We start from the raw sequence: 24,365 nt of genomic DNA, 5'->3' as shown, positions 1-24,365 counted from the left end.
GGTATCAAGGCCATAGGTGATGAAGCCACAATTCTAGCAAAAGCAATTTGTCCATAAAATAAGTACTTCTAACATTTTATATTAAGTTTAAGATAACCTCATTAGAAATTATTTGCAACTTTAAAACACCATACATTTACATAGAATTCTAGTTCGCAACACTAAATTTAATTTTAAAATGTCTTTCTCTTGACTCAGATGTTGTATTAAACAATTCAGTAAGATTTAAAATTTTCTTCAGATTCTGTCTTGAAAATGTCATACCTATCGCTATCACTAAACGTTTTAAGATTTGCCACTATTGTGAACTGAAGAGTTGTTCCCATTTGTATTTTTAGATGATTGTGTTTCTATGAAGAAGAACTAGTTATCTTTCACATCTGTCTACAATTTGCTAATTTGATCATAGAGATGATATGCTAAGTCAATTTTTTCAAGAGAAACAGCAATAAATTAATATTTCTGAAACAGAAGATATAAAATCTGCAAAACTCCTTTGAACAGGATGAAGAGGTGTGATATTAAGGGAGTTTATGCACATAAACAAATATCATAAAATTTTAACAGAACTTTAGATATCATCATTAATGGAACCTAAAAATATTTGGTTACCTTGTTGGGACAAATTTAGAATCAGAGGCTTTGTTTTCTTCTGATTTTAGAATCATTTCAAAAAGATCTATTTGGATAATGAAGATACTGAAGCTTCGTGCAAATCTCTACCTTTCACATTGCTTTCCTAAATAGCAAATGTGACTATGAGCATGTCTGAAGCCCAAGTAAACAGATGTTAATGCCATAATACAAATGAGTATTTATGTATTTTTGCATATGTATGTAACAATAATTAAGAAAAAGAGCCCATCAATTTGAGAAGGAGAGGGCGACATGAGGGAGTTGAGGGAGGGGACATGGGAAGGAATGTAGAACACAAAGGGAAGGGAGGAAGGACATAATTATATTTTAATTAAAATTTTAAAATGTGAAAAAGAAAACTTCACCTCTAATTTACACCATATAATTCTAATGATCTATATTCTTAATAAATGAAAACATAATACTATTAGGACAGAATGTCTTTGGGCTAAAAAGGGTATCTTTAAAAGAAGGCACAAAAGTCAAAACATAAAATTACACTGAGACAAAACTGACTACATAAAAATTATAAGAAAAGATATCACTGTAGAGGATGAGAATGTATTGTATATAGCTGCTGAGGAGGTCTTTCTGTTTGCTGTGAATGTGTTGCTCTGATTGATTGATAAATAAAATGCTGATTGGCCAGTAGCCAGGCAGGAAGTATAGTATAGGCAGGATAAGAAGAGAGGAGAATTCTGGGAAGTGGAAGCCTGAGTCAGGAGATGCTGCCAGCCGCCCTCACCATGAGAAACAAGATGTGAAGGCAGAACTGGAAAAAGGTACCAAGCCACATGGCTAAACCTAAATAAGAATTATGGGTTAACTTAAGTGTAAAATCTAGCAAGGAAAAAGCCTGAGCCACTAGGCCAAACAGTTTTAATTAATATATAATTTAATTAATTAATAATAAAAGCATCTGTGTGTTTATTTGGGTCTGCGCGTCTGCGAGCCAGGTAGGACCAGGAAAACTCCAACTACATATAGCTATCAGTCTAGATACTCCAAACAGATAACAACATGGTATTAAATATCCAAGAGTTTTATTAGGAGAAAATACTGTGGAAAACCAAACACACAGGGAAGGCAGAAGGCTGAAGAACTCAGTGCAAATCTACCTAAGTAGAAGGATAGATGGTTGGTATGGAAGAATATTACACCACTATAGTCCAAGGCAGGATTTGGCAAAGCAGCCTGGGAGTCTGCAAGTCAAAAATCAGCTACTAAGTTTCGTGTTTTCAAAATAAAGATCTACTTTAGGAATCCTGCCCAAAACATTCAGTTCCTGAAGAGAAACATGTAGAAGTAGTCTCAAGACAAACTCAGTAAAGGACTTCAAAGCACAACTTGGTGTCTTCATTAAACTATGCTTCGTACAGCAATGATCTATACAATATGTATCATGTTCACCCTAATAACTTACAAAAAATGGCAAAGGGTAAGGGGTAGGAAACCCAGATGGTTAATAAGCATGAAAATATGTTTATAATCGCTTACATAACCATGTAACTGTAAGTTAGAAAGATAGAGATAGAACAAGAAACATTTTGATTTATAAATCAGAATAAGCAAAAAGATTAAAGTCAGTAGCGAGAGTTTTCAAGATGTGAGTAAATGCAAATTTTCATTAATGGCTGATAAGGTTAAAGATTGGTACTGCTACTTCAAAGTTTAAGTTGGCAACATCTAGGGAAATTTTAAATATGCGTATTTATCTTATGGCCCAGCAAATCAACTGTTAGATATCTTCTGAGACAGAAAACGGCATTCCTGTATGCAAAGGAGAAGTATTCAGAAATGTTCATTACGTATACAACACAGCAGTGACAAAGGTCAGCAGGTACAGGTCTCTGCAACCAAGGAGAGAACTGACTCCTGCAAAGCTCCATATGAGCCCTCCGTTGCACATCCACACTCTCTCCTCTCTAAATAAATGAATAAATGCATAAATAGATATTGCCATGCATTAAAAAAATAACAGGAACCACATAAGTTAGAGAAAGATGTGTGCAATTTATATTACTATGTAGATTTTAAAGCTAAATAATTATCCTATTCACAGGTAAGTACATGCATATATGGGTATAAATTATTTTAAGTGAATTGGAAAAGTACATATTTCATCATTCTAATTGCTGGAGCTTCAAGTTTTGTAACAGACTTGTGATGATGGGAAAAAAGGCCTACTAAGACACTGTCTAGGTTTCTAACAATGCACATAATAGGAATACTGACACAGGAGTATTCTCTTCTATAACACACATTAGTTGTATGAATTAACTTTCAATGGTATGAAAATAAAGCATTTGATGTGCTGAGCCAGGTGTGGAGCCTTCTTTTATGGACTGAAGCCACTTGTGAAGAGAAATGTGGATAACAATCACTTAGTGAAGATCTCCAACTCCATGGTTATCATGAAGCTGGTGAGACTGAAATGAACACACGCAGTAGAGGTATACTGACAACTGAGATTAGGCTCATTAAAACCTAATACACCAGCATCGCCAGTCTCCTCCTATTACTGGAAGTACTTGGTTTGATTACTCAGTTTATGCCTCATCCATTTGCAGATTTATGAGTACTTGATACTCTATTTGATTTGATACAAAGCGCTCTGTTTTGTATGCATTATTAAACATTGATCTTTGCTAACTACTAAGGACACTCAAATCTGGTAATATATTTATCTTAAGGGTGTTGGTCTCAAACTTCATAGTAGATTTTCCCCATCTGTGAAAGTTACAACTCAAAAACTGCTATACTACTCCTAGCTATCATGACGGTTTTATTGTTTTTTTTTGTTTTGTTTTGTTTTGTTTTGTTTTGAGACAGGGTTTCCCTGTGTAGCTTTGCACCTGTCCTGGAACTCACTCTGTAGACCAGGCTGGCCTCGAACTCACAAAGATCTACCTGCCTCTGCCTCCCGAGTGCTGGGATTAAAGGCATGTGCCACCACCGCCAGGCTCATTGTTTTGTTTTTTAATCTTTTGTTTTAATTTTGGAGATTATAATATACTTATAACAGTTATCTGTTCCTTTTCCTCCCTTCAAACCCTCCCAGATGGCCGTCCTTACTCTTTCTAATTCACAGCTTCTTTTTTCACTAATTGCTATTGCATGCACACACATGTATGTATATGCACATATGTTCTTAAATATAGACTGTTCAGTCACATAATGTTACTTGTATGTATTTTTTTCAGGATTGACTGTTTGGCACTGGACAACTAATTGGTATGCTCTTGCCTGGAGAAGACTATGGCTCCCTCTCCTAGCTTTCCCTGGTTGCCTATAGTTCTTTGTGTAGGGTTGAGGCGTCTTTGGCTTTTACTAGTCCATTTTGGCATGTCCATTGGTGCTATCCTTGTTCAGCTCACGTTTGGGTAGTCATATTGGGGAGGGTTCTTTTTGAATAGTATTTTTCTTTTTGAAAATTCCATACATTTATACAATGTATTTTGTTCATATCTATCCACAACTACCTCCCTCTAGGTCCCTTTAGTGTTTCCCATCCTCGCTCAACCTTTGTCTTTTTATTTTTATTGTTATTAATAGCCTCCTTAGTTCAATTAGCGGTGTCCAATGCACACATGGCTATGTGGTGATCCATTGGAACACACTGTGTGCTCTTCAAAATGCCCCACAAGCACATGTGGCTTTTAGAGTAATGCTAGCACACAGGCACAGACTCTACTTTTCTTTACTAATACAGAAAATTCTCTAGGTTTTCTTTGGATTGTTTCACAAAACTGGAGAAAAATCATCCAGTAGAATAAGGGTCCTAGATAAGGGCATTAAATAATATTTGACCCTATATAAAATTAGCTACTGATTTTTTTAATGTTGGTGCTATGGATGAAATACAGGCCCTTGCACATGCTAAGTGTCTAGTAGATGGTTGTTTAGTTAAAGAAAACTATTTATTCTAAAATATAAATGTGTTAGATCAATCAATATTCTTATTGAAGGAGAATATTAGCAACTTTTCTTTCAAACCCTTCTCTACTGCCATTTTAATCTAATTTTTTGATATTTTATTTGAGTTTTTTAAAATAAAATTTTAATTAAAGTAGAATTAGCTCACTTTCCCCCTTCCCTTTCCTCCCTCCAGCTCAGTGTAGTTTATCTGCAAATAACATCAAATGTCTACAATTACCAGAAACACCCAAATATTTTGTTAAAGTTGCTGCACCTGTGATTCAGAGGCATTTGGAAGGGACCTAGGAATCTGCATTTCAGCCCACAACAGTGGTGCTTAGCAGTACTTGAGATCCTCATCTGACGCTTGGTCTTTCGGTTGACTTCCTTAATTACAGGCTAGTCAGAAAGGCAAATGTCAACTTCAAAGCAGTCTGTGCACACAACACAATGTGTGTGTTTGAGGTTGTAAAACACTTGAAAATGCTGAGATAAGCACACTGGAGAGGGTCAAAGTAATATTATAATAAGTGTGCAATAAAGATTAACTTATTTTATTATTAAGGAGTGGAGAATATGCACATTGTGGTATATTCCATTTACTAACATTTACTACTTGACTTGTTTAAAAAAGTTAAAATTTATCATCTCAGCTTCATTCAACTATATCAAACAAACCAGAAGTTATTCAGGAAACTTGCTAATATGAAGCTCATTTGCTCTGAATTGATTATACAATAGAGCCATAATGACACAGGCTAGTCTACTGAGAAAGAAAGAGGAAAGAGAGGGAAGAGGGGGTGTTTTACAGAAGAAAGGGTGGAGTGTTACATTTAATAGTCTTGTGTAATTTAGCAATATTTGCTGAGTACATTTGAGCTTCCTGTAGCTTTGAAGATAGGAAAATACCATAAACTGATTTTATGGCTGGCTTATCGCTTTTGGAACAACCTTGACAATACAGACGCTTGTGGGAAGGAGAGGGTGAGAAGCTAGGGATAAAGGAACATTAACTTCAGGGTAATGCCGCTCAATAAAGCATATCTTTAACCGTGAATCACTGGACGATTAATACCATTGTTATTAATGTTTAAAAATCACTAAACACTGCCTTGCTTTATGCATACAGACATTAGGCAGTGGAAGAGATATGTAAGTTAAAGGCAGAAGGAAAAAAGGTAGAAAGAAGTCTAGGTAGGAGAATGTGAGACATCCAAGAAAGTGCTGGAAGGAGAGAGAAACCTAGCAAACATCTCTTCCCAGAGCCAATTGTACATGTCAGTGTATATTAGCCAGCCACCCAGTTGTCTATAATACAGATCAACAAAGTTATGCTTCATAACAGAATGTAGACACCAAGGAGTTCATGTTAAGTTATGTCTACTAGATAAGACAGGTTGTTGATCTAAGGCAAACTAGTGCAAATAGCTACATGTGGAAATACTGGCAAAAGACTAAGTCCTGCTAGAAAGCAGAGGATGTGAGAATTTTCATCAATTTTAAAGATTAAAGAATATGCCTTCACTAGTACATACTAAGCAAGTTTATAGCTGAAAACTCAAACTCAACATTTGATATATATTTTTATCAGAACCAAGAAAAATATACAAATCAATGTTGTAGTATTTATCAATACTAAAGGCTTGGGTCTGGGTGGGAAGATGGTTTGTGGGTAAAGCCAACGGGATCCCCACATGAAAATTAGACATAGTACCTCAAGTGTCTGTAATCCAATGCTGCTCGCACTGGAAGATGAGAAGTAGAGTCAGGAGAACTACCTGAGGCTCAGGAGCTCACAAGCCAGCTAGCCTGGCATATGTAGCAACAAAAACAAAAGAAACTCGGCCTCAAACATGGTACAAAGTGAAGCTCAGTCCCCAAGGTTGCCCTCTGACCCCCACACATTTGCCACCATATGCACACACTCATGCACAGGAGAGCACAGACCTACAGATACCATAGACATATACACACAAACTAAACTCTTGTTTTATAACCACTTATTATATTGTGTGACCCTGTGAGTATAAATATAACTACTAATATATGTGTACTTCTTTGGTGTATAAGTCTGTGTTTATATTCAGAATGGATAGCTCATGGATTCCTAAGAGAACTGAAAAGTACAGTGATTTAATGTGTGTATGTGTGTGTGTGTGTGTGTGTGTGTGTGTGTGTGTGTGTGTGTTGAGGGGGTGGTCTCTAGGAAGAGAAGTAAGTGCTGGGATTCCTGAACTCCCCAACAGCTAGAGAATGGTATGAAAAGTGGATTTCACTGGCTTTTATAAAGTGGAACCAACCAACTGCAAACATTCCCTTCAAATGCCATATATTTAGACTCATTTAGTCATCGACTTCTGGATAGCACATTTCAAAATCTCTCAAATTATCCTTAAATCTAGATGAGGAAAAAATTCTTTGGATAATTCTTACCTAATTGGCCTTGTAGATATTTAAGTAGTACTAATTCCTTATCTTCTCCTCTAGCTATGCCCACCTCTAATGCTCAGGACAAATCTAATATTTCAAGTAGAACATCCTGTGTTATCTTGAATTTGTTCCTGCTCTGAATTTCCCCAAAATGTTTTCTGGTCCCTACCATTAAACCTCTTGCCACTCAGTCCTAAGAAGGGCTTCAAACCCACCACCTTTGAAGTTCCATCTAACCTTTTGTCACTCAATACCTGACTACAGGTGACTTTTGTATCTACTAAGGTCTAAGTCGAGTAGAATTTAAACTATCTAAAAGCAGTTGTCTAAGTATGCCCTTAGTTCCTAGAATAATGATGCCACAAAGCCGCTGGGTAAATATTTTCGGATAAATATGAACTCCTTCAACTTCCCACTACACTGATCTTATATTTCATATGTAGTATCTTGGATTTGTTCTCTTAATTCTCCAAAGGAACTGGAGACCCATCACTTCATGGGTCTCAGACTCAACATGCTCTATGGATTTGGTCTTCTTATTGTAAGTCATCTATACTCTTCTGTACTGAGCCTTTGGTTACTCCTTCTCCTTGGACTGCCTCCTACTGCCACTCAGGCATGCTCTTTTCTTAATTATTAACTAGTTTCAATATTATTTATGTGTTCAGTTATTTTAGATATTTTAAATATTCTGCTTGTAAGCCCTGTCCACATTTTGCCCTTATTAAGTTGTATACATTGCAATAGAACTAACAAAATTAATGAGTTCTTATTTATCTTACTGGATCTTTCCAAAGAAGATGCCATTACTGAGTAATGTCTATTAAACATGCTCTGCCCTTCACTTTCCCCAGCACTACATTCTTTTACACTTATATTACTAACTTTCCATCCATTTGTTGTGTTCTTTACATTTAAGCCCCTTTCCCTTTGTTATCTCTTAAGTATTGATATTCTATCCTCATTAAATATTTTGTCAATATTTAATGTGTTGGTATCATCATAGACTTCTGTGTCTTCATTTATAACCTATAGGCTGAGGACACCCTTATGTCCATCTCTAACCAACAACCTCCCCAGCAAGGTCCCCCTCAAAGTTCCACATCACTTCCAGACTTCCATAATGAGGCACAATGTTTTCATCTTACCAACTTGTCTCACCAAATAGTACCATCACCTACCTGGCTGCCCATGATAGAAGCTTGACATGGAGAGGAGAGAGGAATAGGGAAGTATTGTGTAGCATAGTGGCTACAGTCAATACTACATCATATACTTGAATATAGCTCAATCAATAGATGTTCATTTTTTGGTGGTTTTTATTTGTTTTGTTGTTTTTAACAAGTATCACTGTGTAGCCTTAGCTTGCCTGGAACTCACTACACAGACAAGGCTGATTTTGAAATTGGAGAATCCTTCTGCCTCTGTGTCCTAGTAATGAGATTACAAGTGTTGTTGATGATGCCTGACCTAGAGAGAAGAACTTAAATGTTCTCACTAAACAAATGCAAATGACAGCTATATAATTGATAGATGCATTTCATATCACACAGTACATATCATATACATATAAATTAAATGTGCGAATTATGCCTTAATACACTTTTAAAATTCTTTTTTTAAACTATTTTAAAATGTAAAAACTTGGCACCATCTTGATTAATCCCACTTCCTTATCCCCTATATCAAATAGTTGCTACTGTACTCAGTTTTATAATAAGAAATATTTTGCTTTCTCTTCCCCTTACCTAGTAGGTCAGCATTATTTGCCATCTGAATCATCAAAACAACCTTCAAAGTTATCTACCTGCCACCAGCTTGCTGCTCATTTTATTTAGAGTATGGGTATTACACACTGTAGCTCAAAACATCTTTGTAAAACATAAATCTGATGGTATCACCTTCTAATTTAAAACCTTTCTGTGAATTTCATGAACCTTACACAAAGTCCAAGTTCCTGAGTGTAGCACATAAGGCTCTTCAGAATATAACTACCCTTTCCCAGTTCACCTCGCATCACACAGTCTTTCCTTTCCAGACCCCCATGCTTACTACACTGCATACACATAGCTCTCCAAGTTGCCAAAGGGTCCATGATTATTTCAAGTTGTAGTGCAGTGACATACAACCGACTCGAGCTCCCTGGTACAATATCTTCTTTTGGTTCTCGGCCCTTGTCCATGCCATTCCCTTTCAGAAATTGTCTTCTGCTTCTTCATTCAGCTCTCTCTTTGGATGTCACTCCCTTGGGGAAAACTTCCATGATCTTTTAGGCTACATTGTTACTTCCTTTACTTATGTAAGAATGCTAAGAAACATAGAATGTATTAACCTATGCTAGTCTTTAATTGCTCATCCTCTCTTATAGAATAAAAAACTCTGAGAACAAGAAGTTTGTCTTGCTCATCAATGTGATTCCCAGAGTTTGGTATAACTATTAGTTCAATGCTTATACTCATGTTTACTGAATGAATATATGTAAATTTAGCTATACATTTCTGTAGCCAAAATGTCACTATAGACAAGTTCCTTGCTCTACCTGCAGACAACATCTGGAGTGCTTAGCTCAGTGTTGTGTTTATAGTAGGAACTCAACAAAAAATTGCTGAGATCAATTTCTTTTTAATTCATCAATCTGAACCAAGAAGAGCTAAACAATATACATAAAAAATACTTACCCAACATTATGGAATTACTTCTAAACAATGACAATGGTGGTACATTCTGCCTGTCTAGAGAAGACTTTGCACTCATTTTAGGAAACACAATGACTCCCTCCCTGGGAAAACTTCTATGATCATCTCTATCTATAGAGTTGCAAGTCTGGTAAGATGTCGAAATCTTGCTGCAGATGGGAAATTTAGCCAGGGACTTCTGAGGGTCATCCTGGATCTAAAATTGTATTTTAAAAACTTTTCTTGGTTTATAATGAAATTATTCACCACCCAAATATTGAAATTCTGAATCTATATTCTTACTCCTTTAAAAAGGTTGAAAACAGAAAATACATAAGGATTTCATAAAATGATTTTTATCTTTGGAAAATTCACTGTTTTAGTTAAATGTTCTGTTTTAAACATGAAGGCCAGGCTTAAATGTCCTAATTTCACTATTTATTCATGGGGTAGTTTGTTCTCAGACAGTTATAATTATGTTCATACACTACTGTTCTGTTGACCTGACCAAATCTCACTAGGAGTGGCAATCCCAGGGCTATTTTGGTTTTAGAGACGTAAGAACTCTGATTTGTTAACCTGATAATTACCGCCACTGCTGTGGTGTTAGTCCCGAAACTTTAGGTTTTAGGATCTAAAGCCTAGCTTGCACTTTGAAATCAGTACATTTCTACCCTCACTGAAAACGCTTGCTATAGTTGTCACTAAATAAATCGGAAGTGACAACTCAATGGGCCAGTTCGTATTAGTGCTTAGCGCGGTGCTGCCATGTATGCTCTTTTCCTAAGTATTAGCTAGTATTTACTCTTTAAGTTCCAGGGCTCAAACGAAGTGAAATAACAGTGAAGTCCATAAAACACTATGGCATTCCCATTTAGTTCTGGTTCAGTACTTATATAAAGTATTCCTGGCTTCATATTACAGTAAATAAGATCCAGTGTCCTCTAACGACCTATCAACAGAAAATCATAGGTAGTCGAGGGTACAGTCAATGTGATTTATTCTGGGTGAAAGGGACATAGTTCAATGTGTTCCAAATATCTGCTTTAGATATCTATTATGTCTGAGCTACTGCTAATGCTAAATCCTATGGCACCTTTATCTTTTTATTACTTCTAACTGTAAAGCTGTGAATTATCCTACTTTGGTAAATTGACTATTCAAAGGTTAAGTCTCACCTTCTCATAGGTTAGTCTTGGCAGAACCACCTGGAGACCCAGAGGTCAAATTCAAATTCAGTTAGTCATGTGGAATCTCTACGATGGAATTTATTTTTCACAACAGCCTTGTTTCTCTGCTTCTTTCCCTCCCAGGTTTTTTCATTACTCCTTGTCAGTTTCTCTCCCAAGTTTCTTTTTTTTAATATATATAATTTGTGTGAATTCTTGGCAATTTCCTTCTTAGCATTTCCTCTAGCAAGTTAAATATGGAAGAGAAAAACATGCAGAGTTCATATTCTTCAGCTTACATAGTAAATATTTTTGCTGCAACTCTTATGTAATGGCTGTCATAGCAGATGCTTGCTTACTGGGGATCATTTTGTGGTTTCAAAAGCACCACAATAATTTCATGAAAACCGATTATATATCCTAAACCCCTGACCTCCTTTGCACAGTCCCCACCCCTTGTCCCCACCATACAGTATTATAAAAGTCAATTACTTCTCCAAACCCAGGTACTTTTATAAGAAAATGAGTCACTGAATCAAGACAGGCCAATCACTTATTACCCAAACACTGGCCTGTCTAGAATTCACTTCTGTCACTGGGGCTAAGTGAGGCTTATGATAAAAAGTGATACAGGAAGGTGGACAAGAGAACAGTGTAAGCTGTCTCTCTCGATATTGAAATAGGACTATAATTTCATAAGAACATGCAATTTGACTAGAGCTTAATTATACTCTTGTGTTTTGTTTTGTTTTGTTTTGTTTTTAAGCTATCATAGTCTCTAGTGCTGGGCTCTGAAACTTTAAGCAACAAGGGAAATCCCTAAGGCCCATATGGGGAAATGAAGAAAACATCAATGGTCACAAGAATGTAGAATAGTATTTTCCAAGTGACTCTTAATTCACCTACAAGTCCATTATATTATAATCTAGATTCAAATTGTTTTTATAAAGCAGGACATGGAGATTTTCCCAAAGAGAGGATAAAAGTAAAAAATACCAACATAACTTATCCATTTGAGACTGCATGCTATAAATTATTCTATCAACACAGAACAACCACTGTGCCCTTCCCCATGATAAAGGCTTTAGCTGTCTTATCTGTGAATAATTTCCAACAACAAACTGAAATCAGAAAACTATGTGAAATATGTTGTGCATGCTTTGCCCTTCTAAACTCGCACATGCCTGCATACTCCTATGACACTGAGCATCATGACATACACGGTACACTGAAGATCTTAGAGCTGAACAAAAACACAAACATGACGAAGAGGATCGTCCATCCTCATCTCCAGTTCCAAGCCTAGATGCAGCACATTAAGAAACAGGACAACTTCATCAGTCAAAATGAAAACAGGATTATGAATGTTTGGATTTGGCAAGAGGGACCACCCAGAGATTATGCTGAAGGATTCTTGTGTTGGCGCCAGCTGCTTAGCCATGGAGGACTCTGTAGGTATCCCGCGTTCCTGTGATCAACACTCCTACATGCTTAAAAAGTAAAATCTTCACAGGGATTATATACTATACTGAAGCTCTTTCTGAACACGACCAAAGGTGTGAGTGTTTCTATAACAGACATAAACCTGGAAGTCTAAGGCACTGCAAACAAGGTATACCCCCGGTTCTTCCCACTATAGCAAGACAAGCAGTTATTTCAAGTCCCCAGCAATCGTGTTCTTTCATGGAACTGTCTGCTCAAGTTCTGAGATAGTGACATTCACAGAATGTTTTGTGAGCAAAATACTTACAACATGCTATCTCAAACCAATCCCAAAACAGTCATCCAGTAAAAATTTCCTATTCTATCAGTGCACTAGGTAAAATAAATTAAAATAACATTTTTAGAGTTGACATGTCAAGCACTTTACTCTGTAGTTAAGATAACCAAAACATATGTGAAACATTCACACCAATATAACAGCACAGCATACACTTATTAGTTCATTGTAATACTGCACTTGCCATTTTAAAGAGCAAGGTGATTTAAGGAAAATCCTGTGTGCCTTTGTTTTCACAAGGTAGCTAAAAACTTCTAACTCAGTTGCAAAAAGCAATAGGATAGACAAGAAGGAACAATGACTTAAAGTTTCTTTAAAAATTAAAAAAAAAATAATTAACTCAGAAAAAGAAGGGTAATTTGCAAATCAAAGGGACAAGCAAGAATAGCAGTGACACCAGTGGACACGTTAAGGTAGAAGGGAAAAAGTTCAGGAGCCTCAACCCTCCATAAAGAACTAGAGGCAACTAAGGAATGCTGAAGGTAGTCTTCCTAGGGAAGGGCACAGCAATTGGTTATCCAACAACAAATGGTCAGCCCTGAACACATACTTACAAGTGACAGCATACGATGTGGACTGAACAGGTTGTATATATTTAGGAATATATATTATTCTACATATATACGCAACAACAATTAAAGAAAAAGAGGCCATGAATTTGAATGAGAGCAAGGTGGGAGGGGTACATAAGCAGTGTTCGGAGGGAATAAAAAGGGAAAGGGAAATGACATAATAAATAAGTCTCAAAAATAAGTAAAAGATTTTTTTTAAAAAGACATAACATAGATAACCACTCAGAAACTAAATAGGACATGTTAAAACAGTTAAAAGAATTCATGAGGGCTTGGAGGTATAACAAATATCATTATATCTAATGACAGAGCTAAAGCAAGGACCTGAATTCAACCTCTAGCATTGGAGAGAGGCAGGCAGATGGATAGTTTGCATGAAGTGCTTTATTTATAATGAACTTTCTATGTACTAGAGGACTCTACGAACGCTATGGAATAGGCAATATTAGCTTCATATTGCAGAGATTAAAAAACTTAGTATAGACAAGTTCATAACTTTATGACCCAGCTTTGTACAATTTCACAATACATGCTATTTCTTCCATACTAAACTTCATATAATATCCACCTTAATTCTGCTTGCCATCATCACAGAGTAACAAGGATAAACTTCAAAGTTCTTATAGCACTCTTGTACTTAAAGTTCTCCAAGATAAAATTCTCGAGACTGGTACCCATGAGATCGCTCCACACTCCATTCCTGCTCATTCACTCTCTTTAGATTTACTCTGGTTCTATCAAGATGCTTATAATTCCCTGCACTAGGTGGTTTCATATCCTGAGTTTCTGTTCAATCTTTTATAATGTTATCTTTTTTACTTATTCTTTAAAACGTCATCTCTTAGAGATGGGCTTCCTGGATTATTCAAGTAGGCACAAAGCCCACCATCGACTCAAACCCAACAACTGCAATATCACACAGAAATTGGAACTTTAAGTTTGTTTCCCCAAAATTTATCCTATAAATCCTTTGATGTGAAGAATGATTGAGCTTTCATTTGGTAACCACCATGCCCCTCCTAAAGAGAATAGTCAGTTTTTACTGTCAATTTGACACAACCTAGAATCATCGGGAAAAAGAAATCTCAACTGGGAGATTGCCCAGACCAATTGGTCTGTGGATGTCTGTGGGACCTTCTCTTGATTGCTAACTGATGTAGGAGGGCCCAGCCCACTGTGAGCGGTGCCACTTCACAGCAGGTAGTCTAGGTTGTATAAGAAAGCAAGCTAGTATAAACCTGTTAACAAGACAAAGAGAAAATTGCATTTCTTCCTGATTTCTGCTTCAGGTTTCTGCCTTGAGTTCCTTACTCTAAATTCCATTAGTGAGAGGCTGTGGAAGACCTGGAAGTATAAGCACATAATCCCTTTCCTCCCCTAAACTGCTTTTGGTCAAAATCATAGCATCAGAAATCAAACCAGGGTTGTCTCACATAAAGGAACCACATGGATATTTTTTATGAAATAAAAATATCTAAAAGAAACACAAAAAGCATGATTAATTCCAGCTCTCACTATACTTATTGAGCATAGAACCAATGTGTCCACATCCCAAACCTTCAGAACTGCTATAGTTTGATTTCTTCCATAGATACCCAAACTTCTACTGACTATGCCATGCAAGCCAAAAACTGTACTGTTATAATTTTTCCATGGCCAGTTTTGTTAATATCAAAATTCATATTCATTATTGTTTGGTTTCATGGTTCTTTTCTTCCTTATCCACTTTATCTCTATTGTGGTCACTTACTAATAACACAGGCTCTCAAAGTATTCCTCCTGTTTTACTCTGTAGTATTATTGTTCTATACTTCAAAAGAAGCAAAAATAACTTAGTGTTTACTGAAAGGGCTTTGTGCCAAATGCTCTCTTGGGCACCTATCTCACTTAATCTTCTCAATAATCAGACCCAATTTTTCTACTGCTTAAATCCAGTCTTTCTCTCTGCTTTTTTTTTTTTTTTTTTTTGAAGCTCTAATGTTCCTAATAAAGAACCCTTCAGGTCACAAGCTTTTCTTGTGATCCCTAGAATTCTATAGAGAATTACTTCATCAGGGATATTACCCTTTTCTCCATCTGGAAGCTGCTCTTCCTTAGGCAGACCCAGAGAGTCTCTGTTTCTTCTTTTTAGTCCTAAAATATTCATTTTTTTCCATTTTCAACTAAATTCATATTGCTGCTTCTATCATTCCTGTTATACTGTATAAAGCACAGAATGTCTTAGTAGATGTTTTCTAGATAAAGACTCATTACTTCTACTTTAAAATGTCTTTAATGCTGTTAGTATATGCAAGGGGGTAAGGCCATTCACTAGCAGCACTGATTGAACTCAGAGTGTTACAAAAAGAGTACAGATGTGGTTGGGCAAAGTGGTTGGAGGGGGTATGAGAGAAGTTAAAGGGCATACAGTTTGGGGTGAATTAGAGAACAATACATTGGATACTTGTATGAAATTCTCAATAAATAAAAAAATTAACTTTCATTAGATATGAAAGACCTAGTGAGTGATTTCCTTTATGAAAAATGTAAAACACAGGAGAATTTATGGAGATAGATTGTTGGTTGCTTAGAGTTGGCACACACATTAAAAAATAGAATTTGATTCTTAATGAGTAATGGAGTTTCTTTTAGAGATGCTAAAACAGTGGTCATCATGTACAACCCTGTGAATATACTAAAATACACTGAATCCTACATTCTAAAATAACTTTAATATGGTCATACAACCAGAAGAAAGAACAATATGTTTTGCTTCTTCTCCCTTTAGTATTTTTAACAGCTTTATTGATATATAATTTATATTTCATATAATCCTCCATTATTAATAAAGGGCATTCTACTATGAACCTTTTAAAATATACAGTCTTCTTTAACTAAATATTCCCATGACCTACCAGTGTTCAGAATGTTGCAAATACTTGTCCCAAGGATAAGAGACTCACAGCTCAAAGTTTATTACCAGTAATGTACATATGCTATATTTATTACCAGTAATATACATATACTACATTTGGGTTTTATATATTTTGTAGACTGACTTTGGGGACTCAAATACCACTTGTAAAATACATATTCAAAGACAAAACTAAAATCTAGACAGAAACTACCAGTCCCTCCACCCTGCCATCCCATATATAAGCCATGCAAGACCTATCACTCCATCCAGTTCCTGAACACAAAAGCTCACCTAGAATCAGATCTGGTAACAAACTCAGAATGTGCCAACCTCACAGTTACAAAAAAGGACTTTTGAAAAATCGTGGCTGTCTTTTTCAATGTTAACCCAATACTTTATATGACAGACTCTCTTTTCACTGTGGTCTCAGAGTATACACAAAATACTACTATTGAATTCATGAAGAGTTTTGGCTTGTTTGTTTTAGCATGATCATCACTACCATATGACCCAGACTGGCCTAGAACTCATTATACAGCCAGGATTGAATTCACCTCATGATCATGTTTCAGTCTCTTGAGTACAGGGATTGCAGGCATGAGGTACCACGTTCAGTGCATAAGGAATTTTTATTTTTATAAAACCCAAACATAATTTAAAAAAAATAAACTATTATTTATGAATTTTCAAGCTTCAAGCGGGAGTCATGGGTTATATTCATTGACCCTCCTACTATACCTTACTCCTAGAGGAATCCTTGATATATGTACATTAAATGAACAGAGAACTAAACATGTGATTTGGTTAGTCTTAAGATTTAATGAGCATACTCAACGTAGTGATTTGAATGTGAAATATCCCCAGTGGACTTAAGTGTTTGAACTCCAGTTGGTGGTACCACTGGCAAAGGTTATGCAACCTTTAAGAGGTGGAGCTTTGCTGGAGGAAGTGGGACGTGAGGATTTATAGCCCTGAGGATTTATAGCCTAGACCCCAGTTCCTGCTCTTGTCTGCTTCCTGAATCTGGAGACAATGTGACTAGCCATCTTCCTGTCCCTGCCACTCCTCTGTCATTATGGGCAGTGCTCTCCTGTTCTTGTCTGCTTCCTGAATCTGGAGACAATGTGACCAGCCATCTTCCTGTCCCTGCCACTCCTCTGTCATGGGCAGTGCCCTCCTGTTCTTGTCTGCTTCCTGAATCTGGAGACAATGTGATCAGCCATCTTCCTGTTCCTGCCACTCCTCTGTCATTATGGGCAGCATAAGGTAAAACAAACCCTTCCTTTCTCGAGTTGCACTGTCAAAGTATTTTGTTACAAAAAGAGAAAAGTAGCTAATACAATCAGCATTTTTTCATAAATTTGCTTACCTCCTGCAGTTGGCAAGCTTTAACGATGCTCTTATATCTGTACTCGTCATAGGAAACACCAAAGATGATATTTTCTTTAATAGTACCCGGCATAATCCAAGAAAATTGAGAGCAGAATGAAATTCTTCCACTGTGCCTAATTTTTCCCTCTGAAGCTTCCAGTTCTCCCAAAATCATCATCAGGAGTGATGTCTACAAATAAATATCATTGCTAAGTTGTTTGATCAAATTACTTAGCTTTTGCTCACCTCCAATTAGTCTAATCTGAAGTCTCCCAATGTTTAAATAGTCTATTAACTCATTTGATTAACGATGTTTTCAGTACTTTGTGATCCAGGGAGTTTTCTAGGCACAAAAAATACAAAGGGAATGAAAGAGACAGAGGCAACGCAGAGTGAGAGTGAAAGTGCTCCATTCAGGATCAAGGTTCACAGAAAGAGTGAGACCATCCTTAAGTCTGCTTGGATAGGTTTGCAGGTAGGAGAGCGGTAACAGTGAACATTTGCTGAGAGCTCCCGGCCTAGGTGCTGCCTGTATGCTCTAACTGTGTGTGTTTATTCACCACAATAAACTAACACAGATTCAGTGTTATCTTCCTCTTCTATACGGAGATTAGACTGAAAGAAAAAAAACATATTCAGATAGACTTTCTTGATATTTGTGACAACCTAAGAAATAAACTAAAAGAACTATCAATAAACAAAGGCTTATTGATATTATACTTCCATCTTAATGAGAATTTCCCCAGGCAAATGATTAAGTTTTCCCTTCCTATTATTACCAAGCAGCTGTCTCCCTGACCGAGTTGTGAGACTCCTGAGCAGAAGTGGACACAGATCTTCCTGTCTTCACAGCAGCTTGGGACTTGCCTGAGAGTTGATTACTGCTACATTCAACAAATTCATAATTCCAAAGCTATTTTTACACATATGTCATGTGATGATCTTAAGTACATGGACAATTCATTTTTAAAATTCTATGTAACACAGTAATCCTCTCCCAAGCAGGTAGTCTAGTGTAGGTCATCTGTGTCTTCTAGAACATCAGCTACATAGACTCCTGGGGTATCATTTTCTTTTAATACTGAAATTGCTATCAATTCCATATCAGAAAGTGAAGCAAAAACAACATTCTAAGGAGCAAGCTTTTATTTAAAAGGCCCATGTCACATATGGGAAAACAATTGGAGAGAAAGATATACAGTAATTAGAAATTTTCAGTGGTATTTCATTTCTAAAATCTCAGATAAAACTCTTCATAATACAGCCTTCCCTGTTTAAGATACAAATATAAAATAGACACAAAACTCTTATTTTCATTTCTATTTTAGGACAGCACTGCCCCATCCCTCCTTCTTTCTCTCCTCAGTTTTCCTCCCTTCCTTCCTCTACGTCCCATAATAGAATTTAAAAGATTAATAAACACCTAACTGGCACTCTTACTGGAACAAGGATCTATTTTATAGGTCTCCACAGCAAGTACTCCTTGCCCAACATCATGAAGCATGTACTCACCTCAAAGTCCGTTCTTTGGTCCTTTAATGCGCTATCTAATTACTAAAGAACAAGTATCTCTCATTATCTGCATGACAGATCATATCTGAAACATCATGATAAAGCCTCTTGGTGGTAAAATTAGATCTGGGGACAGTTTTCCCTTCTAGTAGATTAGATTTTGTGAGCCGTCTCTCCAAAGTCTATACATTTATACAAGCATAATAGGTTGTTCTTGGGACTGGGTGGAGAGTAGGATAGCCACAGAACAACAGTTTCTTAAATATCTTTCCCCTTGACATATTTTCATAATATATAATAAGCAAAACTGAGTCAATTCAACAAAAATCTGATATATACATACATATGTGTGTATGCATATATCAGACCTTGGTGCCTACAGAGGTCAAATCTTAGCCATTATTTTCTTGGGCCAACTCTGAAAATAAATCTATAGTAAAAAATGTTTAAAAGGAAGTTTTTTTAATCAATAGTTATTGAAAGTCCTCTATATGTATGTCAAAGTTAAATTCTATACAAAATATAAACATATAAAAAGAGTAACAAGAAATAATGGGAAAAACCAAAAACCTGGAGGAAACTACTACTGAAGCAACTTATAGTTTAAGAAAACACTACACTCAAGTATTTCTATGTCCATATAAGAATTTCTCTGAAATAGTTCATATACTGCAAACTAGATAAAAAGGAGAAATGAATTCTAAATTAAATTCTTAATAATGAGAAATAAAAAGACAAAAAAAAAAAAGACTGTCCTAGCAAGATATAACACCAACAGTGTACAACAGTGGCATCTTGGGGTCAACCAACAGCTGCCTAACTGGACCTACAACAAACTCATTAAGAGAGAATTCATACCTAGTTCTGCAAACCTTCTTAACTACCCACAGCTGGAGAGGTCATAGCCCTTAGTTGAGACCCTACTACTGTCATTTCTGTAAGCTGATATGATTTCGAACTGAGTTCTAAGTACTTACCCTTAGACCCACAGGTAAGTGTAGTTCACACCTCTTACCCAAGTCTCATCTTTTTGCAATGGATGGAAACTACTACAGAGATCTACAACTAGTCAAAATGCAGAAAATAACTGACCAAAGGGTTTTCAGCCTTAATTGATATATCTAAAATGCAACCTCTATACTTAAGGCTCAGGACAAATGTGGAAGCAGGGATGAAAGATCTAAGAGCCAGAAAATGGGAATGTCTGCTTCTAGAAAGTATCTTCTAGACATGAGGACACTACACCTATGAAATATCCAAAATATTGTTACCTAAACAAGTCCTACATGATGACATCACCAGTTGACTGTAGATGAGGGAAATCTCACAAGGTCCCATCCTTTAGAGCAGTGGTTCTCAACCTTCCTAATGCTGCAACCCTTTAATAACCCTCTGAGGGGTTGCGACCCACAGGTTGTTAACCACTGCCCTAGATGAACGATTACAGGCAAACAAATGTTGCTGAGAGGGAGAATCAATTTTCTCTAAAAATGAGCTCTTTAATAGGTCATCCAATCTCAAGTGATCAACTCTAAATACATGTGCATATAAGAAACACAAAGTGGGGGCTAGAGAGATGGCTCAGTGGTTAAGAGCACTGGCTGTTCTTCCACAGGACTTGGGTTCAATTCCCAGCACCCACATGGCAGCTCACAACTGCCTGTAACTTTACTTTCAGGGGATCCAACACCCTCACACAGACCAAACATCAATGCACATAAAATAAAAATAAATCATTTAAAAACATTAAAACATAAATACAAAATTGATCCAGGACAATATATATAATAATAATAACTGAAACTCAGGTCATGAATTGGAATGGGAGTGAGGAGGGGTATTAGGAATGGGGTAAGGATGGGAATTAGGTAAAGACAGTACTCATGGACTACTTTCTCAAAACATTTAAAAAGACAGTACCTTTCCCGCTCCAGTAGATCCAGTAACAGCCAGCATCTCTCCTTTCTCTATATTAAAGTTGATGTTTTTCAACACTGGCTCTCCCAGAAAGCAAAGATGACCCAAACTGTGGTGGCTATCACCATTGGAAAGCTTTCTGTCAGCGCCATTTAGTTGTACTTTCTCCAATAATTCTCCAAATCCCTATTTGGACACATCAGAAGTAAAAATGTTTTCAGATATTTCACTAGATAACTTCCTGTGCAGTCAGTTTAGGAGACACCTGGCACATAATCCATTACAAAGACACACACATGGTTAAATTACTTTATACAATTACAAAGCACATGGTTTCTAGAGAGCATGGTTCAAAATATTTGAGAAGCGGATATATTTAATGAGGATACTCAATTTCCCTTTATCAGACCTTTGCTTATCATTACATTAATTTCGTAATATTAAAGGCTAAAGTATGTGTGTGTGTGTGTGTGTGTGTGTGTGTGTGTGTGTACACTAAGACTATAGGAAAGAAGAGTACATATACTCTTTTTCCTACAGACTTGGTACATAACATTAATTCAGCACAATATATGAGGCCAATTTCATAATCTTCCTCTTTTAAAACTGTAGACTCTGACTCAGAATGGATAAATGATCAGTCACAAGTAGTTCAGAGTCAAATTACAATGCAAAACTGACTTCTGTTCTGTCACACTGGTAGGTCTTTCCTTTAAGATTTTCTTAAAACATTTATTATCACTGGCTACAAGTATGATGAAGTTGCTAGAAGACTTGAAGGAATTGATCTGTACAAGAGCATGTGTGTGGTGAAGAGGAATCCCCTTTAAAAAAAACAGCTTGCTTCTCCATTGCCCATGGAAGCCCTGAGATACTGTTTTCAAAGCAAAATAAACAGCATTAAATATTAATCATGAAGAAGCCTGTGTGTCTAGTTGTTTAGGTCTTCAACATCCAAAGGAACTCTTTCCTGAAGTTAACCTGCTACCTCTCATGAGCCACTGGCACCTCACAATTGCTCTTCCTCATTTTATACATCAACAAGTATCTCCTCACTACTACGCTCATCTTACTAATGTACACTCCAGCGTGTGAAAAATCTCTTGAGACCCAAACAATGGCACTAAAAGGAATGATGATGTCTTGAAACAAGAGAGGCCCATAAAAGAAAAGGTAAAAATATCGAAGGAAGCAACATTGTATTTCACCTAGACTTCAAATGTAGAGATTTATACATTTCAAAAGTAGTACTTCTGCATTACAGACTACTTCTAAAATCCAACACTGGGAATTTGATTAGGAGGAGTTAGGAGGAAGAGTGGAAGGGAAGTGTATTATATACATGTATGAAATTCTCAAAACTAATAAAAAGTACTATATTTTTAAAGAGAAAGAAAGTTAAAAAAAATAGCTATCATGCCCCAAGTAGACACCACAGAGTAACAAATTAAAAAAATAAAAAACAGTGTCAGGTGTTGTTTTTAGCAAAATCTCAATCATTCAATTTTCCCAACAAAGACCCTGGCGCCATATGCTGGGGTGACAGGCTGCAAGCTCAGAGGGGCAGAGAAAGAACCCAGCTGACCTTTCTCCTCTGCTGATGTCACCAAAGCCCCCTTTTTTCCTACTGTCTCAAACAAGACTCACAAACTCAGTGTCCCGCCTTCTACTTCCTGTGTGTCTTTCTATCCGTCTCCTGTCTCCCTCTAGCCGTCCAAAACTTTATAGTCAGATTCTATTCCTGAAGAATCCACACATTTAATAGAACTTGGAGAAATTAAGCTGGTATTCACCCAGATGCTTCATCACTACTGAATAGTTTTCATAGTGTTGCAAGGTGTTAGTATACTACCACAGCAGAAAAGTAATCATCCATCTTACTGACATACCTGTTGGTGCAATAATAGCACAAGTATCATGGTAGTAACTAACCACTTTCTGATTGGATTTAAAGTCTAATTCACAAGATGAAAGCCAACCTTCACAAACAATGTAAAATGTGTGGTCTGCTTTATCTTGATATCTACTTCCAATTATTTTCACATTCATTGAGCACTCTGAAGTTTAATTGAAAGACAGTATTATAATGTATAAACTCTAAAAAGTTTTCTACTAAATGATTCAGCTTTTAGCTTAATTAATAACACTGTGAAAGAAATGCAGAGGGTCATTGTTTTTGCTCCTGTTATTTACGATAAACTCCTGTAAGTGGACCAAATAATATGTAAAATTCCTCCAGCCTTGTATGAGAGGTGTTGAGGGCACGAATAGGTAACACATGGGAAATACTTTTGTAGACAGTTTGCTCCTCCTCCTTCTCTTCCTCCTTCTACTTTTGATCTTTTCTTTTTTCAGCACTGGGAATTGAATCCAGCCCACTGTCCATGCTAAGCAAGTACTCAGCTACTGAGTTACACCTCTACCCCTTTACTTGTATCCTTAAATAAGTAGCAATATGCAGTGTGGGGACTTGAAAATGGCTCTGGGGTCTGAGAACCAAGACTGATATTTTAGCTCTGCCCTAGCTATTTGAGTAACTTCCTTACTTAAAGTTGAGGTCTCAAGCCTCAACTGCCTAATATGTAAATATAAATTTTATCTAATCAAAGTATGATATGTAACTCACCCTATACTTGCCTCTCAGGTGTTGTCATCCAAGGAGATGGAGAATATGCTGGAACAAGTGGAACAGTAAAGCTTGGGGAATGATTAATATGAAGTGTATGAGGAGCATGCAAGATATTTAGAATAGCGTGCATGAAATTCAGGATTGAAACAAGGACCAGAGATTTGCATTTGCACATCATCAGTTCACTGATGTTGAACCTGAGGGAGCTCACCCACACCACAGAGAGTCAAATGCCGGAAGCTGCTCATGGGGACTCAATGGCTCATAAACACTGAGTGACAGGCAGGGGAGACTTGAAAGTCATGATCAGAGAAGTTAATCTTCACTGAGGAACCGCTACATGAAAAGTGATTAATGGGCAATCCATGTAAATCATCTTAGTAGGATGAAGACACTAGGGGCTTGACAACTTGAGAGTACTATGATTTGGACTACATGGAAAGTGAATTACAGAGACAAGATTCAAACCTAGTATTGAAGCCTATCATCTTCCTGGCCTGTTATATGAAATCAGTTAAATGACTTTAAAGAAATAAAGGGGCTTTTACGTCACATTTATGATCCTGGTTCCTCACTTTTCACTTGTATAAAACAGAAAACCCCTCCTTATAGCTCTATCAGTTATAGTATCATTTGAATCTTACATTTTATTGAGTAGAAATTTAGATGCATGAAAAGCAAAAATTTCAATTGTTTATATATTTAAAAAATCAACAACGTTTAGAAATTCTCACCTCCTCCCAGAATGCTGTTACATTCTCCATGATCACACCTGTGGTCATTAAGTTATACTCCAGTATCTTATATTCTTGATACTGCAGGAAATCCTAGTCAATGAAGAGTGTAAAAGCTTTTAATCG

At 36.6% G+C, this 24,365-nt stretch overlaps 1 protein-coding gene across 1 annotated transcript in view; it reads right to left on the bottom strand.

Moving 5' to 3' along the window:
- Cftr (CF transmembrane conductance regulator) overlaps nt 1-24,365 on the bottom strand; it is a 146,612-nt gene that overhangs the window by 61,109 nt on the left and 61,138 nt on the right. Inside the window, exons 10-12 of the mRNA XM_059257413.1 lie at nt 24,240-24,332; nt 20,880-21,062; nt 17,446-17,637 (exon numbers count right to left, since the gene is read on the bottom strand). Coding sequence (XP_059113396.1) covers nt 17,446-17,637; nt 20,880-21,062; nt 24,240-24,332 — 468 coding nt within the window. The remainder of the gene's footprint in view (nt 1-17,445; nt 17,638-20,879; nt 21,063-24,239; nt 24,333-24,365) is intronic.

The sequence above is a fragment of the Peromyscus eremicus genome, chromosome 3 (assembly GCF_949786415.1).
Source record: "Peromyscus eremicus chromosome 3, PerEre_H2_v1, whole genome shotgun sequence".
NCBI classification, from domain to species: domain Eukaryota; kingdom Metazoa; phylum Chordata; class Mammalia; order Rodentia; family Cricetidae; genus Peromyscus; species Peromyscus eremicus.
This window is presented reverse-complemented; position numbering and strand designations above follow the sequence as displayed.